The 27,867-nt window shown below is 35.8% G+C and overlaps 1 protein-coding gene across 3 annotated transcripts in view; it reads left to right on the top strand.

Annotated features, from left to right (window-relative positions):
- The window catches only part of TTC29 (tetratricopeptide repeat domain 29), a 176,667-nt gene that overhangs the window by 103,905 nt on the left and 44,895 nt on the right, over positions 1-27,867 (top strand). For all 3 annotated transcript variants that reach the window (XM_030271881.4, XM_041715963.2, XM_032748208.3), the window contains 4 exons: positions 2,688-2,900; positions 5,552-5,637; positions 20,102-20,193; positions 25,781-25,904. In XM_030271881.4, the coding sequence (XP_030127741.4) occupies positions 2,688-2,900; positions 5,552-5,637; positions 20,102-20,193; positions 25,781-25,904 (515 nt within the window). The remainder of the gene's footprint in view (positions 1-2,687; positions 2,901-5,551; positions 5,638-20,101; positions 20,194-25,780; positions 25,905-27,867) is intronic.

Here is a 27,867-nt window from a genome sequence, read left to right as displayed (position 1 = left end):
CACTTTCCTCTTAGTATTTCTGTGAGCAGATTATTTACATTTTACTGTGTAATCTTTCTTGCTAATTCAGTGAAGCCAGATGTAATATAGATCCATTTGTATATTACCAAAAAAATCATATTACTTTATTGTTTTGAAGCTTGGTGTATACTGATTGTTTCCAAAGAGATTTCACTAAGATCTGGCATAAGTAGTGTTGTGTCGCAGCTCTTAGGGTTAGGTCCTGAGAGCTATGGGGGCATGGAATGTATGAGTTCCATTTCTGATCTCATAGAAACTTTCTCAAGGGGATACTGCAAGAGGGGGAGCTTGGGTAGGGCTTACCACTCCTGATCGTTCTAACAACCTGAACAGGAGTTCTTGAGATTGCAAGTTTTATTTACCTAAAGAATGTGTACTGTGAAGTGATCATGTTGCAGTGTCAAGAGAAACTCAGATACTGTTCAACTTCATGGTTATACCACCATGAAGCTGAACAGCAGTTTGTTTGCTGCTTCCCATTCTTCCTGGAAGTTTTTGAGTAACACATGAATCAAATTCTAGTAAAGGATCCATTAAACATGTAGTTTATCCCAATGACTCAAAAGTATGATAATACCCTTTCAAAAGAACAATCTATTTATTAATGAACTTCGGGGAGAATTCCAAGGAAGATAGTATGAGCTTATGAGAAACCAAATGAACAAAGTGCTTGCTCTATCAATATTAAATTTTAACTCTACTTTAAATCATTTGTCACAAACCCAACGTGATTTTCTTCAATATCTTAAATCTGCCTTTAGCAACTTTAGGTAGCTGGAATTCTGTGCCCTAAGAAGTTAGCTGAACTGGATAGACAAAATCAAATTGGATGCCTCTTGAGAATAGACAAGGGTTTTCATCTACATGTCTATTTTCTGTTACATCTACTGTCAGGGACTCTGTAAACAGCTTGTACTGATTGTGATAATTTGCCTTTCTATTTGTGCAGTCTGATGTTAAGCGTGTGATATTTTGGAAAGAACGTATAGAACTTTTCCTGTTTTCCCAGTGTTTTGGGCCAGCTCTCCAATACCCATCCATAGGTAGAATGGAACTGAATAAAATCTGCTGACTCCGCTTTCACCTGGCACTGCATTCTTCAGCACCTGATTTCTCCTCTGGGATTCTTACATTAATTTTAGGCTGTAGAGCCATATGACACTCATTTAATTAAATTGTATCTTTGAAAGAGGAGTTTCTTGTGCTTGTCAGTTTTAGTTGAACTTGGTTTAATCATCAGAGAAACTTAATTTGAAAATAAATTTAATTCTAATAATGACGAGTTATATTATATATTGCAAAGTTGAAAGCATGGTTATAAAGGGGTAACATGCAAAAGACAAATATAAATTGAGTTAATAAGAGAAATCTGTCATAGCTGTTCTGCTGCCTCTAGGTTGGCTAGAGGCCTGGGGAGATAACCTCATTTTCTCAAGGAATGCTTAAAGAAGATCCTTCTCCAAGCTTTTCTCCTTTCCTTTCCTATGACTGGGAAACAACTTTTCTCCTTCCTGGTTCTTTTTGCAGTTTGAATTCAGCACTGTAAAAAAAGACTGCAAAACAGCAATATCACATCTCAGAAGAGGTGCAAACTGCAAACATATAAATGAACCTATTGTATGTTTTTTTTCAGCTGTTAATAGAAATACAGTTGATATATTGATGATCTATGGAACAAGATTTCTCCATCACACACAAACATATGAAGGCATGGTCACATTCACCGTTCTCCCTCCTACATGATAGTCTTTGCTGAACAAGATATTGTGACCAGAATGCTTTCTTTAAAATTAATTTTACTGTAAATTTTATCTTACCTGCTTCCCAGCAATACCCATTATGTATGAGGAAAAGCTTTTCTGTTCTTTCAAAGAGCTTTGAATTTTATTGTCCAGCAGATATGGAAATCTCCTAGGTTGAATTTTATGCACACAGTTAAATCCAGCTGAAGGTAGAGAAAAAACTACTTGAATGTGAAAATTAATTAAATTTCATCTTCAAACTTTCCTTTGCCTTAAAGATGTTTGAGTAACTTACATTTGAAGATCTTGGAGTATATTACTTCAGGCTCAATAATTAATCTATCAATGGTTAATGCTCTTACTAGATAAACTCACCAGAGTTGGCCTTGCAATAACTGTTGAATAAATTGCTTTGCATGCTAATACTTTTTTTCATTGATTAATTTGTTTGAATGAAGGTTTTTTGTTTTTCCCCACAGTTCTGATACCTTTATCCCCCCACACTTCAAATCTTTCACCACAGGTTTTCATTATGGAAAAAGAAACTTGAGGAATTATTTCAGTTGTGATTATTTATGCATAGATGTGATTTTGAAATATGAGAACTACAAAGGCTTTACGAATCTAGAATAAATTTATTTTCTAGAAGATCCTAACTTTGCATCCATGGACTCACACCCCTTTAACATTGGAAATTTACAAAGGAAAGCTAATTTAAAATATTATAAATTTAAATAAGAGCATTACAGGGTACTGTGAAATTTGCTTGTATTTTCCAGCTATCTTTGGGTTATGTATTGAAGAGTCTTGAAAAATCTGTGGAATGTTTGGCTAACTTACTTATAGTGATAAAATTATTATAGACTACAAACTTTAACAATTTTTGGTGATGCACTGATTTTAATTAGGAATTATGTTTTTCAGGTCATGTTACAAAAGCTGCTGAGTATTTTGAAGCATTTTATCAGCTAACAGAGGGCTCATCTTGGAAGGATGAAACAGGCCACACTTACGCTTCACTGGCATGTCAGCATCTCTGGAGAATTTATACATTGCTAGCAGACAAAATGCTGGAAAATCAAGAACACCAAGAGGCCATCAAAATGCTACTAAAAGCTTTAAAGATGGCAAAAGAAGGTAGGTGGAAAACAATGTTTTCCCATTCCTTCTTTCAGTGATTTTGATCGTGGGCCATGATCTTCCAAATGTAAAGTAGAAAGTGTCAAGGGTTTGAATAGGTGATTATTTCCTATGAAACTCAAAGACAAATGCTATAAATTTCACTATGTTATCAATAACGCTTGCAGATCTCGCTGAAGTAGAAATACCTTCTTGCTGACTACAAAGAAACTTTTAGGTTCCTTAAAGCTTTATCTTGAAAAAAAAACCTGACAACCGTGTGGGAACAATAATACAAAACTGTAAACCCATGATCAGTAAATGAAGTCACTGATGGAAGCTGAGGTCATGGATTTTGATTGGCTAGTCACTACTGATTTGTGAGTTTTTAACTGATATAATCTGCTGGAAAAGTTACCTTTTCACTCTACATAGTCACTTTATACTTGAAAAAAAAATAGGTTTTTATCATAAGCACACAAAATTTTCTACCTAAATATACATAAATACTTTTAAAACTAAAGTAGAAAATTATAGAATCACAGAACAGCAGAGGTGGGAAGAGAAACCTCTGGAACTCATAAGGTTGTCCTGAGCAGGCTGCTCAGGCTACATCCAGTCAGGTTTCCGTATTTCCACAGGCAGAGCCACCATAATCACTCTGGAAAGATTTACCACTGTTCAAACATTCTCACAATGAAGAAGGTTTTTGTTTAAATACATATTAATTCAATGTTTATCAGCAGATCCATTAGGTTTTTTTTAAATTTAATAATGTATGTCAAACATTTAATCTGTGACCCAGTCTTTTACTAGTAGTTGGAATAGATAAACTGTCAAAAATGGCAAAAAATGAAAATATTTTCCAAATTTAAAAGTAAGTTCTGCGACAAATAACATTGTGACTGTATAGGTCATAATACCAGCTTGTAGTGTTTTCTACAGCTATTGTTTGTAATATATACTTAAGTTACAGCTACAGTTAAACTCCTCTTAATATTAGGTGTAGTAACTAGAAGGACTGCTATGAAATTACATATGAATGTCTTCTTAATGCCAGTGAAAATTGCTGGATATTAAATGATTGGCAAAATGGATCTTACATCTTTCCAAAACTTACCTTGACCAGGCAGGTGTTCTGGTTCCCTTTTTTTCAAACTTCAAATCAATCACTTTCACAGCTTCCTGAGGCATGTAGCACATATTGCTATGCACAAAATAGAAGCTGTTGTTCTCTTTAAATTTAAGCTTTAGGAACTTCTTTCTGAGGAGTTCTCTAGTCCTCATTCCAGAGCCATACTGGCTACTGGATGTTATCTGTAATGTCCATTCTGTCCTTCTGGACCATCATCTGTGTTTATGCACTTTAGGAATTAGGATTAGCTATTACCTGCTTCGGACTGTCAAACCCTCTTAAGCAAGGAAGAATGTTCTCTTTGTCCCTAGCGACTTTTAATTTACTATTCTTCTGTGAAACTGTATTTCTGTATCCTTTTGTCTTACTATGCCTTTTAATGGATATTGAATATTAGAAAAGACCATCAGGTTTTTGAGTTACAGGCTTTTCATAATTGTGAGTAACATATTAAGTGCTATAGATGCCACTATATGCCACTGCTATGGCCTCACCAATTATCTTTCAGAGAGTTTCTGAACTAGGTGTAGACTTCTGTGTGTTTGGACAGAAAATTCTACAACTGTAAGCAGACAATCTCCCTTTTCATTGCAACTATATTTATTTATGCATTTTGCAAAATACCTTGATATACATTTTTCTTCAGGTTGATTTTTTGCTATTTATTGTGTTGGAGCAGATGGATATTGAGCAATAGAAAAATTGGATTTTTGGCTATTTTTAATATAATTTCATCTACAGGGTTTTTTAGAGCTGCTCATGTTCTGGGAGGAAATTTTTAAATATAATGTGATACTTTAAGGACTACATAATTAGTTTATGTTTATTTTGGTATCAAATAGATTATTTTCTCTTGAAGGAGCCATGCAAAAGAACCAGCAAGCAGTGTTGTTAGACTAGTATCAGTGAAATAAAATCTGGCATGGAAAGTGGGATGCACTTTAGCAACAGCCTGTCCAGAATTTTCTTTAAGTACTGCTTGCAAGTATAAGTTATCCATTTTTTTTAGCTTTTTAACCCTACAGTAGCTAGTAAAACAGACAGGAAAATAAGAAAGCTGAAAGTGGTCAATTGGTGGTTCTCTCTGGTGTTTCACCAAGATTCACATTAGCAAAATGTGAGATACATTTTGTGTTTATAGATTAAGGTTTGTTACCTATTTCTACCCACTTCTATTTTATATTGAGTATATATAGAGAGACTTGTATTATTTTCTAAAGTGAAGACACATAGTGAAGACACTATGATTAAACAATTAATGTCAGAGAACCTTACACATGTTACTTTGATTGTACTTTATTACTGGAAGATATTTTCTGACTTTGCTGAACTTCCTTGGTGAACTCCACAGACTTTATTTTTAATTACCACTGTATGTTTTCAGAAAGAGCTACATGGTGGGGGTAAGGAAAGGGAAAAATTTACTACAGTGTTTTAACATCTGTATCTTATTTAAGAACCTGAAAGAGCTGTCTGTACCAATGTCATTTTGTTCAGATCCTGCTGGTAACTCTACCTTTTACCCTTCCTTTAGGAGGTGATATAAAGATGCACGGAGAAGCGGCCTATTGCTTAAGTCTAGCATATCATTTTTCTGGAGAGCATGAGACAGCATTAGCAGTAAGTTTATTCTTTGATTTAGCTTTCTCAATGTTTTCCTCTGCCTCCTCAGCATGTTTGGTATTTGCAGAATACAAAAATCTTGGAACAATGTCTTCCTCTGCCTCCTCAGCATGTTTGGCATTTGCAGAATACAAAAATCTTGGAGAGGCTTGGCTCATGGACATTTCATAACTTTATCTAGTTCTATAGGCAGGGATCCATGTGGCTCAAGCATTTGTAGTTCCAATAGATTCCAGAACTGATTGAGTCCAGGTTTTCATGCTTGGATCTGTAGAAATAGTATAAATTGACCGTTCAGGTTATATGTGAATAGCCTTGCTTTTCTTGTATATATGTGAATATCAAACAGTCTCTATTTATTTAGGTTTTTAAAACACCAGTTTTGCAAATTAGTTTGGTACAGTGTATTTGTGAGAAACAATGAAAAATATATCAGTTCACACACTCATATTGTTAAAATATCAGTAATTTAGAAGAAATATTAATTGCTTTTGAAAAGCTGTAATGCTGATGCAATTCCTAATGTGGATAGTTGAGTTCAAACTCCTCTTCTGATGTTTCCCTTGAGCCTTAATAATTCTAATACTGTGAGAGCTCTGCATGTGTAATTCTAGTTAGAAGGAGGGGTTTCCCTGCTTCCTCATAGGTCAGTGTGAGAGGAAAGATTAGCAGCAACTTGATTCTTTTGTGCCAGTCATCAGTCACAGTCCTCCATGATCCTCTTAGAAATGTTCTGTGGAAAATAAATTTGAATATTTTGTTCATGATTATTGCAATTGATTTCTCTTTCTGTTTATTCTTGTAACTGCAGAATGACTCAGTATTCTATTAATGAACTTATTTTATAGAGGGCATTCATTGTGGGTATTTGTTGTGATGGTTTTTGTTTTGTTTGTTTTTCTCAGAAACAGACCAATAGAAGTCCTAGAATGAATTCAGCATGTGTATCAAAATTACTTGCTTGGCTCTTGCAGTGTAGGAGGTGTTGTAGATTTCTGTCTGATTTCATTTTTGTTACGACTTTTTTAGAAGTTACTGATCACCTTTATACATTATTCTTCAATGCTGTAAGTCCTATCTTCTGCATAAATCAATTGAATGCTGGAAAGGGGGAGCCTGTTCTCAGTGAATTGCAGTTAAACCTGTAGCTGAATGTAAAAATATTTCAAAACTAAAAAGCTCCATATAATTTTATAAAATTGTATCTAATAGTTACAACAGCAATGAGAATATGATATTTGATCTTTTACAAGAAGTCAGTGTGATAGATTAGACCAGAATTTTTTATACTTCAGTTTATCTGCAATTGTTTTTTGCCTGACAAATATGCTGGCATTCTTACCTGAGCAACTTTTCTCAGACTTTCAGAAACTTAATTTAACTTTTCATTTCACATAATATACTGTGTGAATTCTGAAGAGCAGCGAGATAAACAAGTGTGCTAAATGAAGAAGCCTGCATCTTAATTTCTCAAGAATATACAAAGGATCAAACTACCCTTGAAAATGTCAAAAATATTATTTGTCCTGGCATTGTTTCCTCAGAATCAATTTTGATTACATTTTGTAGCTATTCCTTTCCCTTCATTGCTCCCCTGTGTCTCTTGTCAAAAACTTACAGCAGTCATTTGGAAGTTTCATTTCTTTTTGTTGCATGCAGATTTTTTTTTAAGGAAGCTTCTGAAACCCTGAATTTTTTAATGTACTGCTACTCATTTTAAATATGTAACCAATAGGTAGTACCTAATTTTTTCAGTCCTACAAAACTACCTCACAGTTAAGGAAAGCAAGGCACAAAGGTCTTTGTAATAGAAAAACAAGTTATATATTATGTTAAAAGTATAAAATGTTATTTTAACAGTAATGGAAATACCAATACTTTTCAGTGGTAATAATACAGTGTCATTTTCTAATATAATGGCATTGCCAATAATATTACATGAAAAGCTTTTAAAGTACTTTTGTTCAAAAAATACACTGTGTTCTCTGGGATGAAGAAAAAGGGGTACAGTTTTAGCTCCTTTTGTCCTTTGCAGTGGTCGATATAGGCAGCAGTAAAATATCCGTGGTTGATAGTACTGTTGAGCAGAAGTTGTCTTCACTCTCCGGTTGGAAATCATTGCCTAAAATTTCCCCTTCTGTTCTCAGTTTAATGGTCTCTGTATCCAAGGGGAGCTCAGATGCTTACGGAGATGAAATCATTGCCTCCTGTTCCCAGGGGCCCACTGGTTATCATTACACATAACATGCAGACAATACTGCTAGGAGCCAGTTTGCCTCATGGTAATATGTAGTTCATCACCAGCTTCTGTAGCATGCTAAAGAGGTCTTGCCACACAGCTTGGGACTATTCAGATGTAGACTCGGGGGTCTCAGCAGTTATTTCCCTGCTTTGCATCAGTTTTCATCTTCTTTATCCCTTTGTGCCATGGTCCACCTCAGGCAGTCTCCTTCTAGGGGAATCTGAAAGGAGCAGCTGTTACAGGCACCATTTCCTCCAATTGTTGCCACTTGGTTCCTTTTGCTCTTTAGCCTCCCTCCCCCAACATGCACACACAGGATCATGCATATCTCTTTCATTCATGTCTTCTAGCAGGGCAGAGAAGCATATGTTCAAAATAGTCATTATCTGATGCAGTAATTAAAGACTGAAATGATTAAGCTGCAGCCTATTCTATAAAAAAATGCAGTCATTTTGTGTCAAATGGGCTGGTTTTGTTAGAGAATGTTTTTTATTTGCTAGGAACTTGGTGTTTAACATTATTTGTTTTGGTGTATTATCTGTATAAGTAAGTTTGGTTTGATATATATGATTGATTTCAGTGGAACTACTCAGATGTAAAAATGTAAGTGTGTGAAAGTTTTAAATCCTGAGAACTAATTACATTCAATAACACTGGGGTATGTTCCTAATATTTTTCATATCGTCTGGTTTCTGATTTTATAATCAAGCCTAATGGTTTTACAACAAAATATTAATAGTTTGCATTATATGGATTTCATATTAAACCTTATAGATTTTGTCATGGAGAGTTCTTCATCTAAGCTAATTTTAAAGTAAAAGTTACTGTTTACTTGTTTTGTCCTCAGACTCATTATGAAAGCAGAATATTAAGTGAAATATTTCTGTGTCATTAGAAATCTTGCATAAGGTATTACAATCTAATGCTTGATGTGGAATTTTTTCTTCTCTTAGACTGGGCTTTCAAGAATTCTTCGAAGTATAGTGTATAGTGGATTTTTCTCTTTCAATTACAGTTTCATCCCAAATCATTAGGAAAAATCCAGTCCCAACCTCCTGTTAGAGTTTTTCCTAAGTGTTCCTTTATTTTGGACATTGAATCCTGTGCTTCAGATATGTTACACATTTAAATAATAGAGGCAGTGTTCATGAGTACTGAGACTCATGCCAAACTAAATGTGGTAATTTATGACATAATGCTGTCTGCATGAACTGTCAGAATTACAATACACAAGCCACAGGCATAAAATTATCAAGAAAATTTATGAACTTGCAGACATCTCCACATTCAAAATGACCCTGTTACAGCAATCAGAGGTGATTAATGGCCATAAACTTAATTTCTGAAAAAGTCTCTGTCAAAACAACCAGGAATTTTGTCTCCTCTCATGCAGCTGGGAGAATATGAGTGAGGTACAGATATTCTGAATTTAGTATGTACAGTATATTTTATCTGATTACAGTATTTATATCTCATTATATGTATTGTGCCCATATGGATGGATGGATGAGTGGATTTGTTAAATCAAGGAGGATCTTAGCAAGTAAAAGAATTCCAAAAGGTAGAGTGAATGTTATTCTCTTTTCTCGCAAATATTGAGTAAGGTTGTTGAGAAGAATGAGCATATGAAGTTAGAAGGCTGAACTTCAAGTCAGTGGTGTCTGAATAGGCCACTGAGTTTGAGTTTAAGCTTTCATTATTGTTACCCCCCCAAAAAACCCTCTCAAATGGGGACTCACAATACACATCCAAAGATTCTCTTCAATGGAAATTATTTCAAACTTCCTTCAGTAATGTGGATTTTTATCAAGATAAATGGGCCACAAGAACATCCTCTGTAAGAAAACACTCTTAAATGCAGTCCTGCTGCAGAATGACAAAAATTATAGAGCAGAAGAAACAAAAAATATTAAATACATTAAAAAATCTATTACCTGATTGTAAGAAAAATAACAATTCCATGTTTTCCCACAGTAACAATTAATGTTCTAGCAACTTGTTGATATTGACCCTACTCTTCAGGAGTCCCATGTCCCATAAGAACAGCTACCAAAATACCATGAATGGCTGGATTTCCATCTCATGCATTACAGTTTTCAGTTTATTCATTCTCACACCCCAGAAGAGTAGGACTAGAGTTGAAAGTTTGAGTGCTCAGTCCATTAGATAAATCTTTTTGGAATGTTAGAATTATCTGCCCAGTGGTGTTCTAAAGAATCTGAATAAAAGTTGGTGACAAAAAGTTTAAAACCTCAGTTTTAAATAGGGCTATGCCTGGATGACATTGTTTTGTTTACTTCTACTTCTGAAATGTATGGAAGATTCTTCATTTATATATATTTACAAGATTGTGTAGCCTTACTTAAAATATATATATTAAACATCCTGCATTTAGAAGCTATTTAACACACCAAATGTGGTTTCCCAAACTTCAAAATCTATTTTTGGTACTATTTTGACTCAACTTCAAAATGATAAATTGTAATATTTAATCATTAGTTATTTATTATTTTATTATTGCCTTATACACATGCAGGCGCTTAGACACATTTTCTGTATGAGTATGGAAAAGAGCTGGAGGGGTGTGCAGTACTAGTACAATACTAGTTAAAGTATATTTACATTGTAAAAGAGATTCTAAGATCAAGAGAATTGTTCGTATAACTCTGAATTGTTTCAGAGAAATTGTTCCTAACTGTTATGCTTGAACTCAAAAGAAGCAAACTGCACTTACTGGGGGTTTGCTCAGCTCTAGTATCTTGAAAAGTTGAGGACAAAGCCATAAAAATTCCTTAAACTGCTTTACTAGGGGATAAGAATGTCTTTACATCTGGTTTTCACAAGGCGTGGTGGGCAGAGCGCTTGGCAGTCATGGAGCCTCAGCTCAGGTCTCACCTTTTTGGTGTGGCTGCTGGGATGGAACAGCCTCTGCGTGCTCTCCGCTGCTGTGCCCAGTGCAGGTGGCTCTTCCTTGTGCTTTCCCAGGCAGGTTGGCAGCCAGACTGGGGACACAGCTAGACAGGGCATACTTCTGGGACAGAAGGTTACAGCTGACCTGTCCTGACTGAGATTTCTGAAACTCCAATAACTGTCTTCTGTCAATTACAGGATGTGATTTAGGCATTTCCTCTGGAATCTACTGAAACATTTTTTAGAGTAGCTAATAAAATATGCTTCCTTTTTTCTTGTTCTACATTTTCCTTTTTTTCTTTTTTAAGCACCTGCCAATGTAAAATTTCCCCTCATTTCATTCCTACATCGGATTTCTAGCTTAGGTGTGCTGTATCTCAGAACATAAATGCTGCACATGGTTGAGGGAAAAGTATTGCTACAGCATATAGGTTACAGCTGACCTGTCCTGACTGAGATTTCTGAAACTCCAATAACTGTCTTCTGTCACTTACAGGATGTGATTTAGGCATTTCCTCTGGAATCTACTGAAACATTTTTTACAGTAGCTAATAAAATATGCTTCTTTTTTTCTTGTTCTACATTTTCCTTTTTTCTTTTTTAAGCACCTGCCAATGTAAAATTTTCCCTCATTTCATTCCCACATCGGAGTTTTAGCTTAGGTGTGCTGTGTCTCAGAACATAAATGCTGCACATGGTTGAGGGAAAGGTATAGCTACAGCATGTCTAAATCCATAGTTTGTTATCTGATAACAGTAACATACAAGATCCTAGGAACTGCCAGTCTGTAGTGAAACTGCACATTCTATACTCAGGGCTGTAGCAAATGGCTGAGGAACTGCAAGATAAATTTTCTAGTTTTGTTAGATAATCTACTTACAGAAGTCAGACTCTTAATGTGTTGTGATAAAGGGATCATTTGTATCCACACTGTACAAATCCAAAAATTTCAGTACTTAAATACAAATATATTCATAATCTGGGAGGTTTTGTTTTCCATTGTATAGTTAATTCTAATGAACAGATTATTTTAAAAAATCTGTAAAGTAGAGCTTTTAAAATTAGATTGTTTTCTCAAATTGGTACAGTTCAGGCTACAGCAATTCACTTATTAAATATGTGTTTAAATTTCAGTTCAGTTATTCTCAATGACTTTGGGGGGACAAGTCATATGTTCAGGTATTAACAAATGCTTAACAATTTTGCTTGATCAGAACCATCGATGACTAAATTGGAGAGTAGGTCTTGATTCAGGCATTAGATTTTGAAGAATTTAAAATTTATCATTTGATAGATAAATAGCCTGAGAAGTTAAAACACTGAGGCGTGTCTGTGTAAAACTGAGATCTTGGTGCCTCCTTGCTAGAAGCAATTTGTTTTGCTGTTTTGCTTTCAGCTTATGTAATATTTCAGAGCTGATCAAAAGAATTGGTAGCAAAGTGTGAAATAAATTGTACTTCAAAAGAAATCGATTTCACATTCCTTGGTGCTTTAAATTATTTTAGTAATATTAATATTTAAAATATTTCTGTCTGAAATATTTTTGTGACTGAATATACCAGTAAAGGTCCCCATTTCATTCAGCTGGTTTTCATACTAGTATATTACACAGTAAACATTGTAGAAATACTATATTTTAGCACTGAAATGGGTGCAAAAGATCTCAAGTGTCTATTGGCATCTAAATTACTCAAGTTTTATTCAGTCAATAAGAATAGTCTATTAATACTTTTACTGCATTAAATGGGTTTTAAAACTTGAAGAATATATGGTTTTCAGTTGAATGAGATCTCTTCCTGAACTTCTACATTAGATTGCAGAAAAGTACCCACTACATTATCTAATTTAAATTGATTTCATACTTTCCTAGTTTATCTCTGCAGTTTTTACCATTGTTATGCAAATTTAACTGTTTGCTTGTTTGTTTGTTTGCTTTTATCTAGAAAAAAATTGTGTCGTTAAAAATATTTGTTCAAGATATTAGTAAGTATGAAGCAGAATATTTATAGGTGCTTTGTCTAAGAAGTAATGGGCATTTAAGCATGCAGGTATATATATTATGATACTATTGTCTTAGCAGACTGCAGTGATCTGACAGCCAGGTACATTCATGTAAACACAACAATCTGATAAAGGCAGTCCAGACATCTGGATCACAGTCCTGCTATACAAAAACATTTATTAACAATTCACATTATTGCACTTACCCCAATTTCCAGTCCTGTCAACCCTTTTCTCCTTGTTTCTTCCCCCTGCTCTGCCTTTGTCTTTTATGTACTTGCAGAATCTCACTTTTCCTTTACAAGTCACCTCCATCTGCTTATGTGTCAGAGTGGCCCTGGTGCCACACATCACATAGAGGAATTCTCAAGATGAAGGGCTGTATTCACATCACTACTTCTGTCTCAGCACTGTTTCATGCTTGTCACTGCTCAGCACTCAGCGCCACACTGCCTTGTTTTGTCAATAACCATTTATTTGTTGCTGGAATAGTAGCAACCATTACATCTGACCTCCCTGTTTCATCAATTATGAATAGATTATTGGATGTGAACATCTGCAAAAGCTTGCTGTTGAACTTACCTCCTGGCTGGGATTAGATAAAGTATTAAACTATTGTTTATTGTCAGGCCAAAACTCTACTGGGAAGCCAGGGAATTCCAGGACTAGCAGACTCCCATCAGCAAGCACCAAAAATTGTTTAGTATTGCCACCATTTCCCAAAAGATCGTAGCCATTTATTATTTACACTTATTACTAGTTGTTATAACATACTTGATAAAAGCTCTTGGCAGGCACAGTGTTTCCAGCTATTGTCACATCTGTCAGGATGGAAAAGATACATAAACTGTTTTTTCCTCTTATATTGCTGTTAAAGGGTAACAGATGAAGCTTCTTCACTCCAGACTGTTAAGCCATGCTTTATTTTGAAGAAATATGTCAACAATGTCTGGCTTGGAAAACATTACATTCCTGTCCTAAATATAGATTGCAGTAACCTTTACTAGGGCAATGTCTCTTGCAGTGGATATTTCAAATTGAACAATAATAGTAAATGAAGATACTTGGATTTGATGTTTGCATAGTTTTTTGCTCTGAAGGACCTGGGTGACTTTTTGAAATTTTTTTCAAATATGAATGAATAATAAAACCCTTTATTAGGTATAGGAAATAATAAAATTTTTACTTCCTTCCTGCAAAGTTGTTGTTTAAAGAGTCAGACTTAATATAATTATTGGTGGCACAGAAGTCCAGAATTAAGGACAGTGAGACTGAAACAAAAATTAACCTTTATTCAATCATCTGTACATTTCATCTCTTTAAGCTTTCTGTGCAGCAAAATGAAGCATACAGGGTGAACTCCTGACCTTGTGGAAGCCAATAGAAGTTTGAAATTACTCTAGGGAAAGGAACCTTTTCAATTAGTTACTTGTATTTACATATCATCCATTCAGAATCAAAGCAAAATGTACATGCCTTGAGTATTATACGAAGCAGACAAGACTTGATACAGGCAGAGAGCCTTAGGTCTGATCTTGATAGACTGTTAAGGAAGGAGTGAAATGTTTGTCTTCCTCCCTTAATCCTTCAAGCAGATGCACACACAAGTAATCTGAAGCATGTATTGCCGAGTGTTTGTAGAGCATGAGGGTAAACACTGCACTTGATAGCCCAGTAGATCACGGGAGGAGGAGTGTGATCCGGATTAGTTACCCACAGAGAGAGTGGAGCCAAGCAGCACCTCAGTGATAGCCATGTCCTAGCTCTGGAAAGTCTTCAGCAAGGGTGTTCCCCTTTGACATTTGACTTGGGCAGACTTCTGGGTAGATTCTTCTATTTCCTTCCCCTGTCCCTGAGCCCCTTGCCCCAAGATGTGTCCTTTATAAAGTCCCTGGAATAGGAGTTCTGGAACAGACCAGTTTGACCAATTCCAGATTAATTCTTCCTGTCTCTGTAAGGAGATTGACAGCATTTGTGTATTTCTAGTAATTTATCTAAGACTATAGCCGGTCTAAGTGGATATGGCTGAGGGCAAGGAGATAACATTCACAGGACTGAGTTGATGAATTTTAGTTATAAGTAAAGAGGGAGAAGTAACAGTTTAGTCTAATCAAGGAATGCTGTCTTTTTCCTGGGCGTGGCACCCAGTTTCTGTATCCCTGAACTGTGAGCATACAGATGGAATATGCGCAGCTTCTACCCTGGATGCTCACAATGTCTGAACACATTTAGCATTGCACAAGGTGTGGCCTGCCATTCAGTTGATACTGGTGTGTAATTCCTGGGATCAATGAGCTCTGCACATTGTGATCAATACATTTAATGAACAATACCCTTTTCTTTTGCTGTCCAACCTCTCCCAGGCTGTGTTTTGGCAAAAATAAGAATACATCTGGGTTTGTATTGTGAAACTTTTCTTTGATCTTACTCAGCATGGCCACAGGCATGTAACCACTCAAATTATGGTAATAAAGACTGCACTTTTTTGTCATTTTTAAATATGCTTTTCTGCAGCAGCTACTGGTCAGAGTTCATTGACCTGCAGAGTGCCTATGCATACAATTCTATTGTCTCTTATTTTCACTGGACTATATCAAAGTGATTATTTAGTAACCATCAGAACTATGTGTTTTTTTCTGAAAGTATTTAAGAGGTACGAAGTGGTATAAGTCCTGTAGTCTCACTCTACTGCGTTGTCTGTCTACCAACACCTATTGTTGGCTTCAGAAAAATACTGTCAGATACTGCTAGCCAGGCTGGGCCTTAGCCTGCCTCTGCAGTGGCTGTCAGGAATCATTAGCTACTGATCTCTTTGACTAATGGTCCAGTTGATTGTCTGATTCATGTTCAAGATCTGTAAATGAGGCAGAAGTATCTTTCCTGCTCACCAGCTGTGAAATGGCTGAACACAGCTAGATTTGTAGAAATCAAAATGAATGTATTTCCAATAAAGTTTGGCAACAATATCAAATCTAAAGCTGAAAGCAGAACTATGCTTTTGTGTTTTTTAAAGTTACAGTATTAGAAATCAATGTTATCATGTGCTTGTCAGAGAAATGTGTTTTACCAAAACAGTGAAATGCTAGTAGTAGCATTAATCTTGTGTTGAGTTGGATAGATGTTCTTTATTCAACATAAATTCATACTTTCAATATTTTCACTTTTGTCCATTATCCCTAGATGTACCAGTGTTCAGCAGAGTCTCTGTGCTTTTGTCTGAGTCCTGCGTACGCTAATGGGGTGTGTGTGTATGTTTTCGTGTACATATAAAAGCATTACAGGTGTGACAACAATAAAAAATAAAGGATGGGATTTTGGATGGAGGTGGTTCTTGGGGGAGGAGCTCCTGTATCTGTTTTATATTAATGGAATAAGCCCTGGAGGGTCAGCCTGGCATAATGCCGAGATAACTTAGAAGTAAATCTGGGCCTGAGAGCTCACTAAAATTTTTATTGGAAAAGAAATATGAAATACACCACTAGCTAGAGAATTAGTGTGAGATCCATACGACAAACAGGCTCTAGTTTGTGGATTTAAGCAGAGCTTAATGCTTCATTTTTACACTGTAATTGTAGACATAACAGACTTACAAAGACACTGAAAGAGAGTTGATTTTTTGAATGGATCCTCCCACAGGAGCTATCCTGCAGTCTGTTATGTGGAAGACAAAGGTGAAGTCCAGCTTCAACTTCTACCTTCCCACATCCTTCACAAAAGAGGAAAGTGATTGAACCCTACTGTTCATTTCTCTATTAGACTTTGACTTTCGTGTTATTTGGATTTTTTAAGCTAGTGTTTCCACAAACCCACAGAAGTAAAAATTTTGAGATAGTCAATGTGCTTAGTCACATTGATCCAAAAACAAATCTGTGACCAGAATCAGTGTAGTTTTTATAATTGTTATGTTGTTAAGCTTAGGTTACATTTTTATATAGAGGTAGAAAGAACTGTACATTATTCTAATCTGTTCAACCTCATATACAACAATCTTTGCCAACTACCTGCTAGGAGTATCAAACTGTCTTTGAAACAATGTGGAAATTTTATAATTTTATAATGGAGTCTAGCATGATCAAGATAAATCAACTGTAACATCTTCCTTCCTCAGAACTCTTTGTACATGGTTAATTTTAAAAAACAAACAAACTAAACAAAATATAAAGGAAAAAAACAGACATTTTACCTCTTCAGCAACTTTCAATATCTGGAAACTTAGTCTAACTTTTGAAAAGCAAATATGGCTAAATGTGTGTAATACCCAATCTGGTTTGAATATACCTTACCAGTACAGATTCTTACAGAGTCCCATTCAATATCTATTAACATGTTGTTGTATATTTTTATTAATGAATATATGAATTAATGAATAATTACAAAGTAAATTACCAATATGACATTTTCAAACACAATATTTGCTATAAAATAATGCAGCAGAAGCATCTTACGTTAATAAGATGGATTTTCTTTTGTTATCTGAATTTTTCCCATCCAGTAAAACTGCACATTTGTGTAGGAGTTTTCAACAGTAATTATTAATTATTCCATCTCTTCCTTGGACATTATTTTTCTCTGCTCAGAATGGCCAATATGTGAATATATATAAAAAATACCATTTTCTGGTTATGCTTCTGTCTAAAGGTAAACTTTTCATTGGAAACCTATAAATTCCATTAGATCCAGATGGTAAGCGGTGTTCCCAATATTTATGCACTTCCCAGAGAACTGGGAGAGAGGCTGGCAGAGCCCTGCCCATCCAATACTCTCTGCCACATGCATGTCTTTTCCTATGTGGTATCCACAGGAAGCCAGTTAGATGGATTGGTTGTTCCTATCTCATAAAAATAATCAGGAGATTTTTCATGCTCATTTTTTTGTTTTAGGCTTTTTACAGATTCTGGCAGGCATCACTTTGTTGATTCCACTTGATTTTCCAGCATGTGAAGTTTATAATTTTCTTGTTTTAAATGAAAATTTTAAATATGCTGTAATTTCAAGAGACTCTGGGTGAAATCCTGTAATGCTTATGTGTAACCATCATTTTATTTGTTCTACCTTTTCCTCTTTTTCTATCCTGAAATGTTTCTGCCCTGAAATATTTCTATCCTGAGTGTTGAAGGTTGGGCATACATCACAGATGAGGTGTGTGATCTTCACTTCTTTCACATAAAGGGATGCTGGGCAGCTGTGGCATCCAGGGGTGCACAGCTCCTTTCCATCAAGCCCCTGTGTCCCTTTCTGTGTCCCCATGTGTTACCTGAAGCTGGAGGAGTCATTTGAAATACAGACATGAAGAGTACATTTTCTATGGTAATTTATCAAGATTTCCTCCCTTTCATGGAGATGATTTAATTAATGTAATTCCCTCATTATTTAGAATGAAATATCTGATTTGTGTAGAGTAGTAGTAACCTGGGACCAAAATGAGCACTTTTCATCAATATGAATGAGGGGCTTTATTTATTTACTTCCTTCTTTCTCAAGCTGTTGCAGCAATGCAATGAACCAACTTTTTACTTCAGCTATGCTTTGTATGATTTTTCCTTGGATTTATCTGTACTTTTCAGGCTTTTCGATGTCTTTAATAGAAAAAAAATGTACAGTAGCCAAAGCCTTAGGTTTCTAAGTAACCTTTCTGTGCCAGATAGTAATGACTGCAGGCCCTGTATCCAAGTTTAATATTGTAGAGGCCAGTTTAAAGTAGGAACTATTTCAGTCCAGCGCATAACATTTGTGACACCTCCTGACACTCTAATAGCAGGTTTTTTAATATGGGCACGATTATTACAACAAATGCTGTAGGTCCCCTGAGTTAAATGCAATACCAAGAATTATTTCTCAGACACCTGTGTGTTTCTGCTATCCTCCTGGATTATTAGAAGGATGTACTGCAGGCACTGACAACATCATATATGTATTCAGTTTAGGGAGGCTTCTGAGTTGATGTGACAACTTTCTAACTGAGGTGCCTTTGTACTCTTTCTGTCACACCTAATGCATTGATAACTCAATTGACAGTGCCCTGCAAGGATAAGATGCAACACTGGAACTCTGCTGATAAGAAAGTACATGAGGGATGATAAATAGGGCTGTGCACATTAATAAATGCTACTTTTGGTGTACACAGAGCTTGTGTAGCTACATAATAAGAGCCATGTCCAGGGATGCTGATGCATGTAGAAAAACTGTTTCAAGAACTAGGAAATTTGAGTGGTGGAAACAGCAATGAAAATGGTCTTATGCACAGCATTAGCACACAGAGATTGTCTTCTCCTGAACTTTGCCAGTGACAGGGATGCACTCTGAGTAGAAAATGCCCAATTTTTTACCTCAGTATAAATAGGCATCCTAGGGCATGCAGGATAGTTTCATATGTCCCTGGGCATCTTCCATCCTCTTTCAGAACTGGTAAATGACATTCACTACTCCTTTCTTGGAAATGTGCAAAAAGGATTTCCATAGAGAGTCTTTGGAGATTTCCTGTTTTCTCATGTGTGTAATAGATTGGGTCAAGCAACAAAGAAGAGGGATGAAAGAATAAGATTTAATTTTATATGCATTCTCCTGTCATTGCCATTGAAAAAAAATGGATGAAAAGAGAAATTTTGCAATACAGGTGATGTCAGTGTAAAATTAAATTAAGATCATAAGATTTTATGCAGCAGCTATAAGCCTTCAGTGTGGCTGGGTTCATAATAATAGATTCCAAGCTAATATTAACAAACTTCTCATGTGTGAATAATTAATCAGAAAAATAGCAGCATTGTCTACAGTACTTTAAGCCAACATAGATTAAACTTATAACCTGTAATTTATTCAGTTTTGGGGCATCTGAATTCTACTAAGATAAGTTGTGACAAATTAGAGAAAGAAAAATAATACTAAGTTGTATTTCAGCATATCATTCTAAAATAGTATGGATGCAAAGGACACCATCTTAAGTTATTTAAGTTATTATTAACTTATAAGATTATCAGAAACTCATAAAAGCACAGGCTCTTAAAATCTTTTAAATCACAGATAAAGAAATTTATATTGCAAATCAGGGAGTACCTCTTTGGTTTTCTGCATGTTGCCAAAATACAGAGATATAATTGCAAATTACATCTTTTTGATTTGTAATTATTGAGTAGTTTCAAACAATTATAAATGATGATCAAAACCCTAGTCCCATCATGGCTAATTAGAGAACAGTTGTAGAAGTGGGAAGGCTTTAATTTTGTGTTCTGTCTAGGCAGAGAGATTAGGAGGGGAAGAAAAAGTAGAAATCCCTATTGGGGTATTTACTGTTTTTATCTTTCTGTTTCACAGGTTTTGAACACCTCTGTTGAAATCTTCACAACCCTTTGTGATTCTGCTGGCCTGGGCAGAGCATATGCAGCTGTAGCCAAGATCCTGGCAAGGTAGGTTAGCACATCCTTGTCTGACTGTCAGTGCAGATTCACTCAGCTGTGAAAGACTTAAATTGTTAGAGGTCTGTCACTTTCCATTACTGACTGCTTAAATTTTAAGCAGTGCCCTTCTTGCAGTAAGTGACCCTTTCATCAAAAGTTATTTTAAACTGTTACATATTTTTTAAAGTGTATGTTTCTAGTTTTTCTTTGACTGTAAACTATAACATGTCCTTTTTCTTCCACATTTTGAGGGCTTTTTAAATGTTGGGGGTTTTGGGGGGGTTTTTTTGTTTTGTTTTGTTTTTGTTTTTTTTGTTTTTTTGGTTTGTGGAGGACCTCACCTTACTGGAAAATAGAATCCTATTTCCCAGGTTAAGAACTAAAGAAAATCTGGAAGAATGTAGCAAGCTGCAGTAGGTGTCTCAGTGTAGTATTTTCTGAACTGTAAGTTTCCATTTATTGCACTCACTTCTTCTGTGGAAGCATTTCTGGTTTGTGTGTGTGAAACTAAGTAGTAATTTGTTGCAAATATCATGCTTATGTTCAATATTTTTATTTCAGCATCTGGCATTAAAATCTTCCTTCAAGTGAATTAGTTCAGGTACAAATAATTTTGACATAAAGTTGCCTAATGAAATTGTCATATGAGATAGGGAAAAAAAAGAGATTAAAGTGAAGTTGTAGCTTATTCTTGACTTATCCTATAGTTGAAGACCTCAGTGCATATGATGCATGATAGAGCTTAGCAGTTGTTTATGGAGAGGGTCTTGTCACCTGGCTTATTTCAGTGTGCAGAGCAAATTCTCCTCTTTGAGTCAGATCCCTTCTCTCTTGGCCTTATCCAGGCACGTAGGGATCAGCCACAACCACAGTCTTCTTCAGCTTTCTGATGCATAATTCATGTCTACATGTATTCTGAGCATCCTAAATAAGGACATGGGAAAAGATTTCAAAAAAGACACAAAACAGACTAAGAATACCAGGTCCCAGTTTCAAAACTCTCTTAAAGCCTAACCAAGAAAGATTTAGTAGCTAAATCACCAGCTGTTACAGTGAGTGGCCTTGCAATGAGTACACATTTTTCTGAGCTCTCAGTAGCATTCATGAGCTCCTTGTATTCTCAAAAAGCAGCAGTCTGGATAGAGGCTTGGGTTGAGATAGTCAAGAGAACATCCCTGGTAATCCATGTGTGTTAATTTCCTTTCTGTGATTTAGGCATTCTGGAATGAGGGTACATGCATTTATTTACTCAGAAGTTTCAGATTTTGAGATCTTTTTGAAGTTAGTTTGCTACACCCTTCATCTGAACGATCATGGCAATGAAATTCTTTTCTTAAAAGCAGAAATAAAGATGGAGTGGCTAGTGATTTTCTTCTGTATCAAATCTGTATTCCATACCTTCTGGGAGCATTCTTGAGCTATCTAGGAATGGACAGTCCCACTGCTATCCAGTTGTTGCAATTTGAAAAAGAAGGAAAACAGGAGATGAGGAGCAGTAGGAGCAGATGCTAAGAGCAGTAAAACTCCTCAGTTTAAAGAATTCTCCTGGAGGAGGAATATTCTGATTAATTCAGGGGAAGGAGTAGTTCAGTCTCATGTCTGTGATCATGGGTTTAATCTGTTGAAGAATAGATTAGAGAATAGGTTGGGTCTTCTTGATGAAGACCAACCATAAACCCTTTCTCTGGAAAATGGCTGTTGTTTTAATTTTGTAAAACCCATGTGGTAGTTATGCCATGAGAGCATTTACCAAATTAAACACCTTACATACATAGCTGCTCTGAAGGGCTTTGGGTATGTGATAGGCATTAACTGTTCAACCCTGTAAAATATCATAATGGTTCTCAAACTTTCAGTTGTTTGAGAAACTTACATGTGGAAAAGTCTGGGCATCTATGAATCATAGAATGATAGAATCAGAAAATAGTTTGGGTTGGAAGAGATCTTTACAGGTCAGCTAGTCCACCACCTGCAGTGAGTAGGGACATCTTCAATTAGATCAAGTTGCTCAAATCTCCATTCTGGCTGGCCTTGAATATTTGTGGGGATGGGGCACCAACCACCTCTCTGGGCAAACCCCTTCCAGTGTTTTGCCACTCTCATTGTAAAACATTTCTTCCATACATCTAATCTAAATCAACCCTCCTTCATGTTAGAGTCCTTGCCCCTTGTCCTGTTGCAGCAGGCCCAACATTTGCTCAACAATTTGTCCCCATCTTTATTATAAACTCACATGAGATACTGTAAGGTCTCCCTGGCAACTTCCCCAGGCTGAACAACCCCAGCTCTCTCAGCCTGTCTTCATAGGAGAGGTGCTCCAGCCCTCTGAGCATCTTGGTGGTCTCCTCTGCATCAAACAGGTCCATATCCATCCTGTGATGAGGATGCCAGAGCTGGACACAGAACACTTTGGATAAATGCACCAATAATTACTGCTGGTGACAGAATCCCCATATTCAGCTGATATGTTCAATTTTTCTTTACTTGTATTTTCACCTGGTCTAGGCTAGATTTGTGTAAATAATTTTAAATTTGATGGATAACATCTTCACAGGAAGATGACTGTTTCCCAAAAACAATGCATTACTACCATAATATCTATGAGAATTTTCACTTATTGCCTCATGACAGATTGGAGAAAGTTCCTGAGCCCTTCTGAATGGCTCATAACCTGTCTATGGCTTTGGAATATTTTGAGAAATCTTTGCTGCAGATGTTTTCAGAGACTATGGGAAACTGAAAATCTTTATCATGTGCATTTAGTCATGTCATTTTCCAGGGGAAAGAATCTGACATAATAGCATCATGTTCTTGACTTATTCTGCCAGTGTCCACCATGGTAATGATTTCTTGTGGACACATGATTTATACATCCAATTCCATCACATGAGCAATCCTATAAAAGGTGCATATTTTCATAAAAGTCTAATAGGAGTAAAAATCTCATAGGGCATTTTAGCATGAAACTGGAAAACGAGTTGCTGTGGATGTGTAATCTCTTCTGCTGAAGTCATCATAACTGTTCTGTGGGATCATGAATGACTATATCTTTAGGAAATTGCATTTTATGCATTTAGGAAGGTGATGTCTAAGGAGGTAGAAAGTATATGGCTGTATAAAATAACATGTAGATTTTTGAAGGAACTATAAAATATTAGCCCTTTGAGTAGGAAAGACCTGTTTATCATGTTATCAGGTCTTGCGCAGGATAAAGTGTTTCAGTAATCTTTCTAGCACTAGCATACTTAAAATATCTCAAGCTGTAGTGCTTTTAAAAGTACTTCCTTTGAAAAATTGTTAAACTGTACCAACCCATTTCTAGCTGGCATAAGTGAAGTCCTAACAGTGAGAAATATATGTCTGATATGTATCAAATTGATTCCTGTTTTCCTCAAAGAGGTTATATGCCCTAGCAATTTTCATATTTTCTATATGTGGAACAGAAGTTTTGATGTGAAAAGTAAAAAAATGGCCAAAAATACATCAAAACATTTCTATTAATTCATGAAATTAAGAAAACCTTTTTACATTTTCTCCTGTCACTGATTCCATTTGCTTTATTACTTTCAGCCTCTAGCCCACAAACTTGGGGGTACAATCACAAACCCCTTAGTGGCTGTTTCATCTCTGCTCTATTTGATTTCTTCACTCTGAGTAAATGATTAAGTTTTCATGCATTGGTTCAACCAAAATCTATGTTCACTCAACCACATCCTTTATTGATTACTTCTACTGCAAACAGTAGGCCAAGTGTGATATACATAATTGGACAGTTGTCAGGGGATGTGGGTGTTAACAGTCCTGTTTTCCCAATTGGAAACTGGAATCACCTTGATACACAAATATTCTGCACTGTTTCATTCTCATTCCTTGGACCAAGGAGTCCTTTTCCTCAGAATATATGTTTTTAACTCTCAAAGGTCTGGTTGAATGGATTTAATGATTATACCATATAATATGCTCTTCAAGTTGCACCTGTGCACTGCATATAGAAAACTAGAAAAACTGGAATTAATATTTGTCTAACACTTTAACCTTGTCCTTTAACTTATATAAATCATATGCTGTATTTCTGTAGGGAAACATTTGATTTTCTTTTCTCTGGGAAAAAAAAAAAAAAAAACAGGTTAAAAAATGTGTTTCTAATTCTAAAATTTAGAAGCCTTTTGACATTTGGTAAATGATTACAGTCCAGTGTGTTTTGTATTCTCATGGTAATAAAATATTTAACTTAGGAAAGTTTAGTAAATCCAAGTCTGCTAATTGACCTCTAAGCTTTACATTAGCATATACTTGAGCATTTCAAGAATATTAGTTTGCAGTGATTTAGAATCCTTTTGTAGTAATCTTGCCCTCTCAGTCACATACAGATAATCACTGCAATATTTTAAATTTGCAGCTAAGCTTTGCTGTGTTTCCTGTTTCGTGGCAGGCTGTTATAATTACTCCAACAGCATAAAAGAGGGAAATGCAGAGTTCTGCAAGATTTTGAAAGCATATATCCCTAATATAATTAATAATAAAAACCGTATTGTAAATAAATGCCAGGCCATCATTTGCTGTGGGAATGTAGCTTGAAGGTAGTTTAAGATGGTGAGAAAATAAATCACAATTCTTTATCGCTTACAGAAACTCCTATTTTTGTGAATTTCTTAATTAAGACTGGATTTTCTGTCTTGCTTGGTGCCTTGACATTTAGCATGCTACTCTCCTACATTAGTGACTCAAGTTCATGGCTAATATTGAGGTCAGCTGGAATAACACTCTGGCCTTAAAGAAAAAAAGAGCACCGAGCCTTATTCACAGGCAAGCTCAGATGTCTGTCTTATATCTTGCAATCACACTGCTGAGGTCTTATATTGTTAGTATGACTGGCTTTATTAAAAAATAAAAAAGGAAATCTGCAAATGTTATTGTCAAAGTACGTCAGCCAATTTTCAAGTTAGATGCAGCTGTGACCTCAGCTTGCTCTGAGCTCATTGGGATTTGGGGGTGGCACCTGCAATCCACAGTTTATAGGTTTGCCTGTGTGACCCTGGCCACCTTTGATCCACCCAGCCAAAGGGCAGTATTGTGTTTCAGGGAAAGGCTGTCACCCCAGAACTGACACAGAACAGCACTTTTATGGAGCTGCTGCTTCATCACCAGGTTCTAGACCAGCTCTGAATGACAAAAAACCTTACTGAAAAAAATGCCTTCATACCTCCTTCCCCTGTTTTGTCAGGATGTGAGGTCCAGCTGAATTGAAAATACTATGAGCAGCTCAGAATTAAAAAAATAAAATAATGGAAGGTCCAAAAGCCCTGTTAAATCATCCACCTGTGTTTTCATTCTTGGCCTTAAGATATGGCAAAATATTCTGAAAGAAAGTTTTGTTCTATTTTGTTGAAAGGATCCAGTTTTACCCTCAGACATTCTGTGTGGAGTAGTCTCACTGGGCTCAGCACAGGTAGTGCTGGAGGCCATTTGGAAATAAAATCCAGTCATTGATGAGTCATCACAAAGTAAAGTTGCTTCAGAATAAGGGGGCAGATCTTCAGCATTTGAAGAAGCCATCTGAGTAAATATTTCATTTTGTGCCTGTCCTTTGCTTCAGTCAGGGAAAATCAAATGAGGCTGTGAAGTACTTGGGAGAGTTTATAAAGGACGCTGAGAGCGCTAATCTAAGCCAAAGCCTGGTGGATGCAAATGTCCTACTTGGAAAAGTTCACAATGAAAGAGTAAGTACTGTTTGTAGTAATGATCTCAAACAACTTGATTTACTTCTTGGTAAAATCTGGTTTTGCCTATGAGATAACACAGGAGGATTTGGTCCAGGTGTTGCATCTTGCAGGAGTTACCCAAGGAGAAGTCACTGCATGACTAAATGAAACGTGTCTTAATTTTCTGAGAAAGGGAAAAATTTCACATCATATTTAACACATGGAGTTTTGTTCTAAAAGAAAGTAAAAAACTCCAAATTCAGATCAGGACAAACTTTACATGTTGTGAAAAATATGCATCCAGATCAGCATTGGGGCCATATATGCCCATAAAGAGTCATTGGTTAATGCAAATGAAGTTTTATTGCACTATACATGAATGTATACTGCATTGCATACTAATGGGCTGTTTATAATCTTAGCTTCATTTCTGCTCTACATTCTCTCAGCCAAATTTATTAAATGGATTCTAGCAGCAAGTAATTTGTCAATGGTCTGTTAGCATTGGAAGGACTTTCTCTTGTCTCTGCTTGCACTGCAGTGACACTTGGGTTTTGAAATCAAAACTGTTAAAGGCATTGCCGCAAATGTGAAAGATTCATGCTTTAACACCTATTTTAGAGCTGAATTACTATACAAAATTATTTAGATACAATAAGTAATAAAAATAATTTGTTCTGTATGCTGGATAATATGGAACTTAGGAAATACTTTCTCTACAAATAAAATAAAAATAGAAATACCCTTTCTATCTTCTGTTGCATATTTTTTTGTCATAAGTTCTGTGTGTAATATACTGAACAGAGTCCTTTCTCCTTTTCGCTTACACTATCCCTAAATACCCCCTCTTTTTTTTTTCCCTGGGTTCCTCTTACAGAGAACTCCCACTACCAAAATTCTTGTTCTGTTTGTCTTGTTTTTATTTCATACCCAGTAGTAATTTTTTTTTCTCTGTAATCTCTAAAGTAACCTGAGAGTTTTCTGTTTACAGATATTCTTAATATAAATGCTGACTTTCCCATTGAAAACTAAGTTTTATGGTCTTTGACAACTTGATGAAGTAACTGTAAAATGGGTCTGAAACTTAGAAGGGTCATATGACGCTGTGCTGGATTATTCTTCTCCAAATCTGAAAAATAATTAAATAATTTCTGTTTAACTACTTCTGTATTCCACTCCTTCTTACACCATTACTAATAATCAATTCAATAGAACTGGTGTTTTAGTAACTAGCCTCTATTTGATTATTCTTCAGATACTCTTTCTCAGTTCAGAATTTTCTGCCTTGAGCTAAGGCAGTGGTGGTAGAAGGGCACAAGTGCAGTAACTTAATCTTATTAATGTATATAAAATAATTAGTTTAAACATGAATTTTAAAATCTTGAAGTTTGCAATTCCCTGTTTTCTATATCATTTTTTTTCTGCAAGGTCAGTAGTGTTTACCAAAACTGAGTGTGAATTAACATTTCCTCTTTTGGATCACTGCCTGCTGGTGTCAGCTGTCATCACCAGTATTTTCTAAGTTAAGTCATTATTAGGGTCTTTTTATTCAACTCTGTATATCCCCCAGTGATGCAGCAGTACTGTCCATCAAATTATAGATATTTCTGTTTATATCCAGATCTATCCATGGGGACCTTTAGTTAACCAAGGGTATAACTCTTCCTGTTCTTCCAAACACAAATCACTTTGATCAAATTCACTTTGCTCTGTCCATGCTGTTACTGTATCTTTCCAGCTCTCATCTCACTATTCCCTCACCAGTACTGTCTTTTTTTAATGCTATACACAAAGTTTGCTTTCTAGTCACAATTGTTTTACCCAGATGTTTCTTGTTTCCTAAAATTCCTGGGTTGGTGTTATGCAGGAGTAGTGCATCTCATTTCCCCCGGTTCGATAAGCAGGTTGCTTACTTAATATGTACACTCTGAAGTTTGTGTGATACACTCTGTCATTTCTCGTTACATTTTTTCTGATTTGC

The sequence above is a fragment of the Taeniopygia guttata genome, chromosome 4 (assembly GCF_048771995.1).
Source record: "Taeniopygia guttata chromosome 4, bTaeGut7.mat, whole genome shotgun sequence".
Taxonomy (NCBI): domain Eukaryota; kingdom Metazoa; phylum Chordata; class Aves; order Passeriformes; family Estrildidae; genus Taeniopygia; species Taeniopygia guttata.
The sequence above is the reverse complement of the archived record's forward strand: the minus strand, read 5'-3'. Positions and strand labels throughout refer to the sequence as shown.